The 13,879-nt window shown below is 39.9% G+C and overlaps 1 protein-coding gene across 4 annotated transcripts in view; it reads left to right on the top strand.

Moving 5' to 3' along the window:
* col12a1b (collagen, type XII, alpha 1b) overlaps nt 1–13,879 on the top strand; it is an 82,454-nt gene that overhangs the window by 9,390 nt on the left and 59,185 nt on the right. For all 4 annotated transcript variants that reach the window (XM_034313524.2, XM_034313521.2, XM_034313523.2 and 1 more), the window contains exons 7-14: nt 434–598; nt 1,147–1,320; nt 1,707–1,997; nt 2,285–2,887; nt 3,989–4,267; nt 4,747–5,022; nt 5,908–6,174; nt 13,208–13,477. In XM_034313524.2, coding sequence (XP_034169415.2) covers nt 434–598; nt 1,147–1,320; nt 1,707–1,997; nt 2,285–2,887; nt 3,989–4,267; nt 4,747–5,022; nt 5,908–6,174; nt 13,208–13,477 — 2,325 coding nt within the window. The remainder of the gene's footprint in view (nt 1–433; nt 599–1,146; nt 1,321–1,706; nt 1,998–2,284; nt 2,888–3,988; nt 4,268–4,746; nt 5,023–5,907; nt 6,175–13,207; nt 13,478–13,879) is intronic.

Raw genomic sequence — 13,879 nt, forward strand, 5'->3', positions numbered from 1 at the left:
AGCTAAAGAGTTATACAGCTGCTCATATCATAAAGAAAAAAACACGTTCAAAACCTACGTATGTCTAAAAGGGTAACAAGGCTCTATTTCACCAGATTTGGTCAGATCACACATTTTAGCTTCCGTACATACATAAACATACACACAAATACACACAAACCCACATATATTTACTCACGTACTGCATGCGTAGAGCAAAAGTAAATCAGCACTGTGCTGTTTATGCGGATGTGAGAAGACTCCCAGCCAAACACTCAGGCGCTCCATGCCAAAATCCACTCACGATCCAGCAGTGTGCCTGCAACCACAATTTTAATTCTTATTTCTGACAGTTCATAAATAATGACATGGGAATGAATATGAAAATATGCATTTCAGAGAATTTCTTGCAAGGTGAGTGCTTAATTTTATTTTATTTGCTGGCATTGTGTAGGTGATGCCTTGGACTACCTGCTGCAAAATGTTTTCACGGAAACCGCTGGTGCCAGAAAAGGATTCCCCAGAGTTGCTGTGGTCATCACGGGTGGACAATCGCAAGACTCTGTTGAGGACTATGCTAGAAAACTGAGGAACAACGGCGTTGAGATCTTCGCCCTAGGTATGTGGGAGTCTGAGGCTGTCTCTCAAACATAGAATGCTTTATTTTTATGGTATTAGGTTTCAGAGCTGGAGCAGAGGGATTTCTGCCCTTTCCACACTCACACTTCACTCAATCTGCAGCGAATGGTGGAAAAAAAGCTCTCAAGAAGTCAAAGTCTAATCAGATGGGTTTTGCAGACGCTGCCTTTGGCACTATCATAGTTTCCTATTCGTGGAGGAAAAATAAGCTGCTTTTAAACGTTTTCCACTGACCTGACCTCCAGCTCCTTATTTCAAAAGGCTCACTGTTAATCCAGCTGGATTGCTTTAAAAGTGGAGACGCGATAAGCGGCTGCTGCTTTTCACATGTTTATAGTGAATAACTAGTATGAGGCATTCTTAAAGAATGGGTATCGGATGCTTTTGATTGTTTTCACATGCAGCTATCAACTTTACAAGACATTTGGGATTTGACTTTTAAGCAGAAATGAGTTAGTCTTTGGCAAGATTTCAGATTTAGTGCACTTCTATAAATATTAACACTTTTTTTGTTTGTCTACAAATCAGGCATCAGTGAGGCGGATAAAGAAGAGCTGCAACAAATGGCATCCACTCCATATAACACTCACGTGTATACTGTCTCTCGCTTTGATCTGATCAAGACGGTGCAGAAGGACCTCATTGCACATGTGTGTTCTGGAGTCGAGAATCAGATGAGCTCATTGGCCAGTGGCGAGGAAGGTAAAAAACAGCAAACAAAAGAGCAAGTACACAAGTGAATAAGGTCACAACATGTTATCATGTATTTTAATATGTAGTATATCAGCATAAATACAGTACATATCCAATTACACTGGCCTGAATGTAGTGCTTAGAATTACACATGCTACAATAAGGATCTCAAATCTGTCTTTTTTTGCACTAACATATAAAAAAATTTGTTTTTTTTTTGGGAGGAAGTGATCTACAAGCTATTAACGTTACAAATGGTTTCCCTACCATTTTATGGTGAAGCCTGTTTGGGCTAAACATTTCATGCTTCTTAACTAAAGGCCATTTATGATATGTAGCTTAGTGCATTCACGTTATTTATAGACCCCTGAATGGATCCTTGCATCTCGTTGTAGTGGTCGAACCTGCCTCAAACCTGCAGGTTAAGGAGGTGGCATCCAAATCGATGAGGATGACGTGGGATGCCTCTGCGGGTGAAGTAACTGGCTATAAGATACAGCTGGTGCCTATGATTGCGGGAAGCAAGCGGCAGGAGCTTTACGTCGGTCCCACTCAGACCAGTGTGAATGTGAGGGACCTTTCTCCAGAGACTGAGTATGAAATCAGCTTATTTGCCCTGAAAGGACTAATGCCAAGTGAACCAATCATTACTCTGCAGAAGACTCAACCTCTCAAAATATCACTGGGTAAATAGGAATATGCTGTTGTAATCAGTTTACTATTAGCTAACTACTATGTTCTGTTTGAGTCCAAATGACCCATTCTGAAATTTTACTAAAATTTGATACTTTTTAATGGACTCTTAATAATGGCATGTTTTTGTATCCATCAAAAGGAATTCTGAAACTAGGCTCTATCAATATTGTTTAGATTGCTAACAACTGAAATGAAAATAAGATGCTAGGTATTGGTCAAGGTGTTCCAACCAAAATGCAATTATTCCACTAAACTGATCGTAACATTTTCCTTCTAGAATGTTCCCTTGGAGTGGATGTTCAGGCTGATGTTGTCCTTCTGGTCGATGGGTCGTACAGTATAGGGTTGGCCAACTTTGCAAAAGTGAGAGCTTTTCTGGAGTACCTGGTCAACTCCTTTGACATTGGTCCACACAAGGTCCAGATCAGTCTTGTGCAGTACAGCAGGGATCCACACACTGAGTTTTACCTGAACACGCACCACAATCTGGATGCGGTGATTAAAGCGGTGAGAAACTTTCCATACAGAGGAGGTTCCACTAACACTGGCAAAGCCATGACTTACGTGAGGGAGAAGATCTTTGTTTCCAACCGAGGAGCTCGTGCCAATGTACCTCGCGTGACAATCCTCATCACAGATGGCAAGTCTTCAGATGCTTTTAAAGATCCAGCCACGAGGCTGAGAAACAGCGATGTGGAGATCTTTGCTGTTGGGGTGAAAGATGCCGTGAGGTCAGAGCTGGAAGCCATTGCCAATCCTCCTGCTGAAACCCACGTGTACACTGTGGAGGATTTCGACGCCTTCCAGAGGATCTCCAAAGAACTGACCCAGTCCATTTGTCTACGCATTGAGCAGGAACTTCTGAAGATCAAGCAGAGAAGTGAGTAGTCTTTAGAAAGCTTTTTAGTTCGCAATGGATATTTGCTAAATGTAATAATTGAGGTCTATAGAGAAACCCTGAAGGGATATTTTCGTCTGGTGTGGTGATTTTAGTGTGGTAATTGTAGAGGTACCCCATGACATCCTTACAAAAGGATCCTTGAGGACCCCATCAAAGATATCAGGCTAGATAGCTAGCTATCTGGCTTATTTACATTTACATTTATGGCATTTGGCAGACACCCTTATCCAGAGCGACTTACAGAAGGGCTTTGAAGTCTCTATCAATAAATATATACAAACATCCTGATACTGGTTCATTAGGTCACAGACAGAATACTATCATTCCTCTGTTAGGGAGGTAATATAATAAGAAAAGCACACAGACAACATTTTTTAAAAATTAAAGCTCTAATTTAAGTACTCCATTATGATGTAGGTCTTTAGGCCTATGTGTGTATGTTTAGCTATTGCAACCAAAGCCTTTTTGTGTAACTCCCAAAACTACAGGTGTAAACTATGTAGTGAAGCACAGGGGTGATTTCAGCTAGTTTAAGTATATCTGTGAAGTTTGGACATTCCACCATGATCTTTACACCCACCAATTATTACTTTTTAACAGAACTGATAAACATTTATTTAGCATCTTTACTTTATTTTTTCAAATAATATATTTTTTATATTTTGCTGACCAAAACTAACATATATGTATGTGACATGACTGCTGAAATTACCCTTGTAATGTCATTTTAAACTCAAAATTAACAGCAGCAGAAATAATTTACTCACATGCTTACAATTATAATAAGGATTTCAAAATGGGCCAACTTTGCTTTTTTATTGTTTTTAATCTGATGAACATGTGGCCCACATGTGTAAAAACAAATAGTTGCAGTTTATTGCGAAAAGTCTTAGCCACGGTGTCTGCACTACAAGCCCCAAATGTATTTGCACATGCCGGTATATTGTAAACTTTTGGCATAATGTTCTATAATTGTTATATAATGGAATAAGTTGAGTAAAGGTTAGCTTAAGATGATGGAAACAATTGAATGAGCTTTTATTTTAGGAATTGTGATCAATTGTAATCACTGTGTTGCAGGTTTGGTATCACCTAAGTCCCTGAGGTTTTCCGAAATAAGCTCCAGGAGTTTCCGGGCCACGTGGACAAGCGATGCTACAGATGTTGAGTCCTACCTAGTCAAGTACAAACCTGCTGACACTCCTGATGCAGATTATGTCTCCGTCTCAGTACCAGGAGACACCACCACTGCTATGCTCGTCCACCTCACGCCCCTCACCAAGTATGAGGTCAACGTCTTGGCCCAATATGAGAAAGGAGACAGTTCACCTCTCACTGATTTTGAGACTACGCTTGAGGGTCAGTTCCTTTCTTTTACTTGTCTTTTCTTTGAAAAGTGACACAGGATTTAAAAAAATGTTATCTTTACAATAGATAGGAGCAGCATAGTACCTTAAATACAGTTAAATATGCTAATATTAATATGCTAGTCATACATTCTGGAATCAATTCCACTAATACAAAAGTTATTACTATTATTATATCAATTAATGCTAAATTGATGCTAATAATTAAAGAATCCATTGATCAAAACTGAGACAAATCAATTTTTTAGCCATTTGTGAAATCCATGCATGAAACTAAAACCTACTCGAATGTAAATTCCAATACTAACACATGTCCAGTTCAATACACAGAGTTACAACACGCCATGTGTTATTGTCTGTAAAGCTTTAGTCAATAAGAACACACTATTTTCAGACTTACAGTGTGGAGTAGTGGAAGAATGATTGGTTGTAAAATATTGATGGCTTATAAAGACCCCCTTCTTACTGCAGATCGAGGAACTGTGCGTAACCTCCGTGTTTCTGAGGAGACCACCAACAGTTTCCTTGTGTCGTGGGCACCAGCTCCAGGAGCCGTAGTGAGATACAAGTTGACCTATTCTCCAGTCAGAGGTGACATCACCATAAAGGAGGCCTTTACACAGGGCCCTGAAACCAATATCGTCCTCCAACAACTCCACCCACTCACCACTTACAGAGTGAGTGTGGCAGCCGAGTACTCATCGGGCACTGGGGAGCAAATGCAAATTGATGGCACTACTAAAGAGGGTGAGTTTCAATACTGAGCAGGTGCATAGAATGTTTATGATGCACATTTTCCCTTCCCTCATTTTATTTTTCTAATGTCTGACATCCTGCCATTTAGAAAATTCCAACCCCACACGTGTTATTAAGCTTTCAGGATGGAAAGTGCTAATCTCAGGCAACAGGGCTTTCCCTGTGGAAATTTGCACAGCAAGGCTCAACACACACACACACACACACTTTTCTGTTTGCTCTGTGGGAGATTATAGGTGATGGAACGTTACCCAGGAGATGAGCCTGCTTGCTAACGCAACAACCATCTATTGGGGGAGGCTGATGGAAATAAACAAACTGATTTCCATTTGCCAAAGCAGTGGAATTCCAGACACTTGTTATCGTTGCTCAATGAGGTTAGCGCCTTTGTATGTTCCAGCTGCTCCTATCTGGCTTCTCTGAGTAATGCAGCTGTGATATTTTCAGTGTCTGTTATGGCAGAAGGCAAATCTTATGCAATGAGATTTTCTCCAACTCACATTTCATAATGTGCAGATTTTCTCCGTGCCATGTAAGGGATAAAAATGTCTTCCTTGCTGTTTCATTTTGACATGAATAAACTCATGCAAAAAAAAAAAAAAGATTTAGGGAGACATTTAGAAAGGCATTTTATGTAATGATACAGCGAAATTTATTTTCTTCCTAGTAAAGACCTACATTCTCCAACTGTTTTTTTCTTTTACTAGTCTTTAGCTTGACAAATGACAGGATTCACAGATTTCAATAGCTATATCATGCTTTTGGGGTTGAGAACCTAATAACTGATTAGAAATGTAATCTCTGTTAATGATAGCTTTGTAGATTCCCTAGCCTGGCCTTTGTCCCTGACCACTTGCTCTTCTTGTGTTCCTATAGAGCTAGGCTCTCCACGAAACCTGCGGGTTTTTGATGAGGGAATATCGTCGATGCAATTGGAGTGGGAGCCGGCGCCGGGTCGGGTGCAGCAGTATGTGGTGTCCTATCAGCCAACCGAGGGTGGAGAAATAAAAGAATTGACAGTGAAGAGACCATCCACCATGCTCAAAAACCTGCAGTCTGGCACCGAGTATCAGATTTCTGTCCATGCACGCTACTCCTCTGGCCTTGGCCAGCCCCTGGAGGGCACCGGCACCACTCTCGATGGTGAGTATATAATCTTAATATCCCTGAGTGTGTGCCGTTTGTTTGTGTGAGTGAGGGGTTAGCTAATAAAGCACATCATATGTCATCAACATACAGTAGGTTCCATAAGCCTGTCTACACAGTTGAGTTCAATTAAATGTGTAAACTAGCTGTTAGCGTACCTTTTTACTCTTGGAATACACTCATCAGCACATATTGATACCGATGTGCGAGTCAACTTCATGCAATCTACGTCACATTTCGCACTGTACAGTTGTCATGAGGTGAACTGGTCCAGTATGTCCATCCCAGTGATTTTAGTTTGGGCCACTTGCTTTCAAAATAGACTGGGTGTTGATTATTGTATAGTTGCATTTTTCTTTCTTCTTTAAAAATTAAGTGCTTCTTATTGGTCAGGCTTCAAGACGCTCAGGTCAGTTTAAAGGCCCTTACCTTACGTGAGATGAGAATAGGTTGAGCACAGCCATTTGGAGGTGTCATGGAGGCCAAACAATTGTCCTTGTTGGTGGAGGTGTGGGGTAGTCACAGGAATATAGCTCCTGGATTTGCTCAATATATTAACCAGGAGCAAACTTGGGAATCAGTGAACCAAGGCATTGAGGAATTGGGGGTATTGAGTTCAATTTCCCTAATCTTGGAAGACTATACATGGAGATGAGATGCAGTAGACACTCTTGACACTCTTGAACAATCCCAACAATCCCCTAGAACATTTGACCAATTCCACACACTCCAGGAGTATTTATTTTCATTTGTAGCTATCCAAATATTTTTAATGAACTTTGTTGGATATATTCCCCAAATAGAAATAACTAAGTAATTTAAACAACAGCGATTCAGACCAGGATATAGCATTTACTGAAGATGACTGAATAAACCTAGTAAATGCACTGCACATGCAACCAGTTTCATTCAATGCTTTCCTATGTTACTAAAGGTCACCTTTCTCCTGTGAGCTTCATATCTGACTGCCCAGTCCCATCCATGTGAAAGTAAAAACCACCCACTGAAAGTGCTATAGTACAACACATTTGCTTTTATGGATGTGAATGCCTTCTTAGGCCAACGATATGTCAATATACCCCGCAACCAACTTCCCCTTTCCATTCAGGGTTTGTTAGAGTATTGGGAGGCTGATTGAAAGCAGAATGACATTGAGTACCAAGAACTTGCACTTATTACCCCTATTTGCGCTGCACCCACGACTGAACTCTGGCTTGGGTGGAGCTGGAATTTGGTCTGGCCAGGAGAGCATTGTGTGTGTGGTGATAGTAGTGGTAGCTAGGGGGATGGGTTATGGTTATGAGTCACTTTCTCCTGCAGTGTCAGACATTGTGCGGACTTGCTTGGAATGCAGCAGATCTGTCCTCAAGCTTTGGCTGATAGGTCCGTTTCTGATGTAATCGAACAGTCTGAGTTTCTTCCTGCCTTTGGTTCCTTGAGCCATATGGAAGGGATTTGACCAATTCAGCAACCAAAGCCCTTTGATTATGATATATTGTGATGCTACTTATTCCATCCATCCATTGACAAACAGAGAAAGTTTCAATTCTGAACTGACTGCGCTCTGATCTCATAACTGCTTACATAATCCATTTAAAATGCAGCTGCTGGAACTAGGATCAAGTAACTTTGTTTTAGAGATGGTTTCATGCCTAACTTCTAGCAGCGAAGAAAGAAATGAAGGCTCCAACATACTCAAGCAATTCCTAGCTATGTGGATAATAGTGGATGTTTAAGTGAGACATTCTGTGCCTTCCTGCATCCAAGAGCTCTGATCTCATAGATAGCTTGCACAATCAAATGCAAAATGAATTAGCTGGAACAGAAATGCAGTAGAAGGGCCATAGGAATAGAGTTTGCTGTTTTAAGGATGTTCACAATGCTAACTTCCAAATAAATGGAGAAAGAAATGGTGTCACCAACCTATTCCAGCACTCCAGCACTTAAGAATATTTAGCAATACTACAACCAAGAGACAAGATCTTACAGATATAGAGACATTTTCACACTGAACTTCCAATAATGAAGAAAGAAAACAGAGCCTCTAACATATTCCTGAACTTCCTAGATATTTGGAAAGCAATGAAGCTTAGGGTGAACTTTAAACATCCTGTGATTTGCTCCATCCAAGAGCTGTGGTTTCATAGATGGTCCAATTCAATGAACACCAATGTAGTAGATGTGCACTGAAAAGCATGAAAAAATATTTTATTGCCTAACTTCCAGACATCGAAGAGCAAGAGTACCCCGTAGATACTTAGAGAACAATGAGTGTTTTGCAGTGCATTGACCTTTGGTCCCTTCCTCCCTCCAAAACTTGTGATCATCTTGTTATCTTCATGCCTAACTTCTAGATGCAGAAAAATAAATGGAGATGCTGAAATATGCAGGAATCCCTATGCACTTAGAAAACAATGTGAGTGTAGTAGCATTTTTATAGCACCCTTGTTACCTTCCTCTATCCAAGACTTGTGATTTCACAGATATTGGGCAATCCAGTAAGCAGGAAACTTCTGAAACCAAGTAAAAGGGCAAGGTGAAAAGAACTTTGTTAAGATTTCTCTAGGCTTAACTCTCTAGGCTTAAGTGGTGAAAGAAAGAAAGGCATATTCTGACATATTCCAGGACTCCATTGCTAATTAGAAAATAATGGGTGTTTTAGAAGTGCTTTGACCTTTAGTACTTTCCTCAATCCAAGAATTGCAATCTTTTAAAGACATTTTAATGCCTAACTTCCAGACGCAGGGAAAGAAACAGAGGCTCTGACATATTCCAGGACTCCTGGGTTTTTTAGATAATAGTAGGAAGATTTTGACCTTTGGTGGGCTATGGAGCTCACTGGTTGGGCGTGAACAGGCTTGTCGACAGCAGCAGGCCACATGGGGGATTTGCTTGCTGCAAGGGTCTTTTGAGAGGCCGCCAATCTCGGGATTCATCTGTGCTGTATCTCTTAACTACTTGCCCTGTGGGATGTTTTTTCTAGGTGGTGGCCAGAAACTCTAGACTTACCTTGATAAATTGGGGGCAATCACAGCCACATTGCACAGCAGACCAAGATGCTTAGGAAGTCAGTTCAGGATTCCAAGTTTAAAAAAGAACAAAGAGCTGCTTAATTAAGGATTTATAGAATTAATTTCAAGGGACGTGAGGAAATATGCTAAATAAAAATCACGGTGTGATCTGTATACCTGGTCTTTTTTCAATCTTCAACTGTCCATTTTTGGTGAACCTGTGCCCGCTGTAGCCTCAAATTCCTGTTGACAGGAGTGAAAGCCTATGTGGTCTTCTAGTGCTGTAGCTCATTTACCTCAAGGTTCAATGTGTGGTATTTTCTGGTTTGCGTTTCTGCTCACCATGGCTGTTAAGAGTGTTTATATGACGTACCGTGGCCTTACTGTATGCTCTGGACACTGAGCCACTGACCTGTCTCATCAACAAGACATGTCTACCCACAGAACTGCCACTCACTGAACTGCTGCTCACCATTCTGTGTTATGTGTGAAAAACCCAGGGGATCAGCAGTGATTGAAATATTCAAACATTGCATTTGAAACTAACATTGTAGATCCTTTTAGAGCTAATAAACATCCATAATTTCAGAGAATCTCACAGAGCTTCTAGGAATATATAAACTAACCTTACAATGTCACTATATATGTATATACTGTAGTACATCATTTCACAAAGAAGACTCCAGGCATTCAGTTTTTGCCATATGGTGAGCTGTTCTGACAGATTAGCTAGGGGGATTACCTCGGGGGGATTCCCAAGACAACATAACTTTACTATGATATTTATTACAGACACAAAGTTGGTCTTCAAGGATCTTTTATCAGTGCTGAATGTAGTTCCATGGCAAATGGCCTCTTTGAATAATGCTACAGCCAAAGAATATTCTATGTAACAGCCTACTCTTGGGATAGTGGAAGTGGCAATGCTTAACATAGGGCATGTTTGATTTTAGGAGGAATCTCCTAATTTCACAGCAGAAGAATCAGATAAAATTAATAGAGATCAGTTAGCACTTTATACATGTTGCATGTTAAACGTTTCAAAACATGAGGAAGAGGAGGTGGATTCAAATGGGAATTCACACAGATTTGGGATGCAGAGTTTCAAGAGGCAAAGAGACATGGAAAAAGAAGAGGTGTGGAAATGAAATCAATCTTAATCAGTTGGTGTGGAGAGAGCCAAAAGCAAGGTTTTCTATTTGGGTTTTACTGACAAGGTGCAGCACCTGGGAACTGTCAACCGAGGATGACCCTTCCCTCTCTGACATTTGGAAAAATGCATAATGTGTTTGGCTTTGGCCTCGCTCTAAGGCCCCTGACCCCGGGGATATTATTAAATTCAATACTGCTGGCCTTTTCAGCACTTACCCATTCCGAAGGTCAGTTAGGGGGATTACTTTAAGACAACATAGCTTTTCTATGACGTTTATTACAAACACAAAGTTGGTCTTCAAGATTCTTTTGTCAGCACCAAATATAGTTCCATGGAAGCCTGCCTCTGTGGAAAACTCTAACTGCAAATGGGGTTATGTTATAAGCATATTCCACGTGAACAGCCTACTCTTGTAATCCACACTAATTTTGTCTAAATTGTTCACAAGTTGTGACCCAGTGGTGACATTTTAGACAGAACCCAAAACCCATTGAAACTGGGTTTGTGGTCAAGGGTAAGTGTAACTACAGTGTATATTTTTAGTTTTTGAGGGAAATATTGTTATTGTGACAGTCACTATGTTTTTACATGGTCTGTATAAAAGACTTAATGGCTACATGGTTGCTAGCTAAATAGTTAGTCGTTAGTTAGCTTATACTCGGTGTAGCTTATACTTAAAAATGATCAAACTCCTCCTGTAAGATTACATTTGCAGTATTATTTCCAGGTTAAGGTTTTTTGTACATAGGTATGTAATGACAAAAAAGCAAAGAAAAACAGGCAAAAAAGGCAAAAATCTCTAGATATTCTAGCATGTGTCTTAGATTTAGAATGGAAAAAAACAGGATGCAGATTTGTTGGCCATAATTGTGCATGATATATCGCATGTGTGATGTCTGTCAAACTCTTAAGATGGCAGCCTGGAGACATGTCTTTTGCTGCACATGTGCAGTAAAGTAAGGAAATGAAAAGTATGCCAGAGCAGAAAAGTTTAAGAAAATGTTTAAGGGGAATACTGTGTGTGTGATATAATGTGATTTTTGGCATAGGTGGAAAGATTTAGTCTGAAATCAGATCGCCTACTTAGCAAGGCTTATCATAAATCTAATGCGTTTATCAGTCTTGAAACGAAAGTCCTGCTTTCCTTTTCTATGTAGTTTTTTAGTGTAAGAGTAGATGTGTTTCTGTTAACCTGATGATAGGTCACATCTTTGCATTTAGTAGCTTGTTTGTTTAGTTTTCGCTGAGACAGAAAATCAAAAAACTTGCCATGTGAACTGCATACCATATGGATGATACCATGTTGAAGCCATTCAGATAGTTAGCTCATTATCAGGCCAAAAAAATGGATTTCTAGAACATTTGGGAGGTATCATACTAGTATTTATTACAGATGCACATAGCAAAGAAAATGTAGAGGAAATAGTAATGCTAGGTTATAGTGCAAACGTTTTAATAGGATATAAATCATTTACATATAAAAAAAGAGTCTTGACCTCATAGCTTACTCCATGTAACGCAAACAAAGTCATTTTAAGTATGTAAATCATCTTAAAAGTTCAGAGCATATCACACATTACTTTAATATACAGACTAAGGAAAAAACAACTTAAAGTGTCTTAGTAAGGTTTTGGCCCACCACAAATGGCCAGAACAGCAACTGCCTTTGCCCAGATTCAACAAATCCCTGGAACTGTAATGGAGGGATGGACACCATTCTGGAGAATTCTGTCTATCACATTGTTCCAAAATCTACCATAGATGTTCAGTTGAGTTGGGATCTGGTGAGAGTGAAGGTCATAGCATAAGATTTACACCATTTTCATCCTTATCAAACTATTTAGTGAGTTTGTCGTGTTCTGTGTATGTGGGTATGGGGGTGAAATCATCCTGGAAAAGACCGCTCACAGAAGGATAGAAATAAAGGATAGGATAAACGTGATCAGTCAGAGGAACTTTTGAATTGAATTGAATTTTGGACAAGCGGATCCAAACTCTACCAGCAAAATCAATAAACACCCAATGGCATAACAGAACCATTGTTTTTTATTTTTTAAATTTATTTTTAAAAAAATTTTCTTTAATTTTTATCCTGTCTATAAATGTTGGTTGAAATTGAGATTTGAGTGTCAAAATCTCAATGTACTGTATGTTGGAAAGAGGATTTCCTAAGCACCCACAAACTGATGCACAAAAGAAAATCCATCTTTATTGCAACAGTAAATCTCCATTCAGCCCTGATTTCCTGCTGCAACATGCTGACTAAATGATGCTGGATCAGTGCAGATCTATGTGGGTGTCTCAAATGGCATCTTTGTGTATACTGGAATTCATTATAGACTTAACTGCAGGCAAAAGTGCACATATATAGTCCAAGCAAGGCTTTGTAGCTTCAGAGCTGATACAGAACATTGTGGCCACACACCCTGAGATACTCTATTTCCAGCTAATGCCCATAATGGCATATACTTTATATGTAGAGCAAATGTTTTTGGGGAGAAAAATGGAAAGGCTCCTGTTATATGAAAGTAGTTCTGTAGTCAGCTTGTAAGCCATGTACTTTAACTAACAACCCTTAGCACAATAAGAGATTATAAATATAGAGGTTATATGCATCTGTGTGTGTGTCTGTGTGTCTGTGACCCAGCTGCTAATTTCCGTGGACCTGCAGATGAATTTATATCCTTCTCATTAGCGCTCAGTTGGGAGAGGAAACTGACAAGCAGTGATTAGTTTGCTACTCCCAATTCTTATAAAATCAATTGGGAGTTCTCCCACAAATCCCATATGGTTTTGAGAAAAAGAAAGTCACTGCAATTTCCTCATTAGCCTCTAATTTACTAAGCTGTGTGTGTTTTCTCCACAGAGCTTGGCTCGCCCAGAGACCTGATAACCAGCGATGTAACAGATTCAAGCTTCATGGTGTCATGGTCAGCCGCTCCAGGCCGTGTCAGGCAGTACCGTGTCCACTGGATGTCGCAGTTTAGTGACGAATCAGGGGATATAACTGTGCCAGGAGATGTGACAAGCACTCTGTTGGAGGGCCTAAGCCCCGAAACTCGGTATCAAGTGTCGGTTTTCGCCTCCTACAACCTTGGAGAGGGAGAGCCTCTGGTGGGAGAAGAGACCACTGATGGTACGTTCTGTTTCTTTTATCTAAAATTCTTTTGTATAAAACTCAGGATGTGGCTGCTTTAGTAGCTACATCTTTAAATGTCCCTGTCTTTTTGGGTAGCATGTTAAGCAAAAAGGAAACTTGAAAAGCATCGAGTTTGGGATATCCTTCAATATCACCATCCATCATAAATATTTATTTCTGGTTCTGTATGCTGTGTGAATGAATTAACTACATAAGCTATGAGGTAGCGTTCATATTAACTAGTTAACTTTAACCACAGAATGACTTCTGCTGATCTATAAAATATGATAGTTAGTACTTACGTTAGTAAACATACTCCACGGTTAGAGCCATGGCTTGGTCTACAATTTTTTTTTTTTTTTTGAGATGATACCAGAGACAGGAAAGGGTTGCTGCATC

This window comes from Pangasianodon hypophthalmus, chromosome 19 (assembly GCF_027358585.1).
Source record: "Pangasianodon hypophthalmus isolate fPanHyp1 chromosome 19, fPanHyp1.pri, whole genome shotgun sequence".
NCBI classification, from domain to species: domain Eukaryota; kingdom Metazoa; phylum Chordata; class Actinopteri; order Siluriformes; family Pangasiidae; genus Pangasianodon; species Pangasianodon hypophthalmus.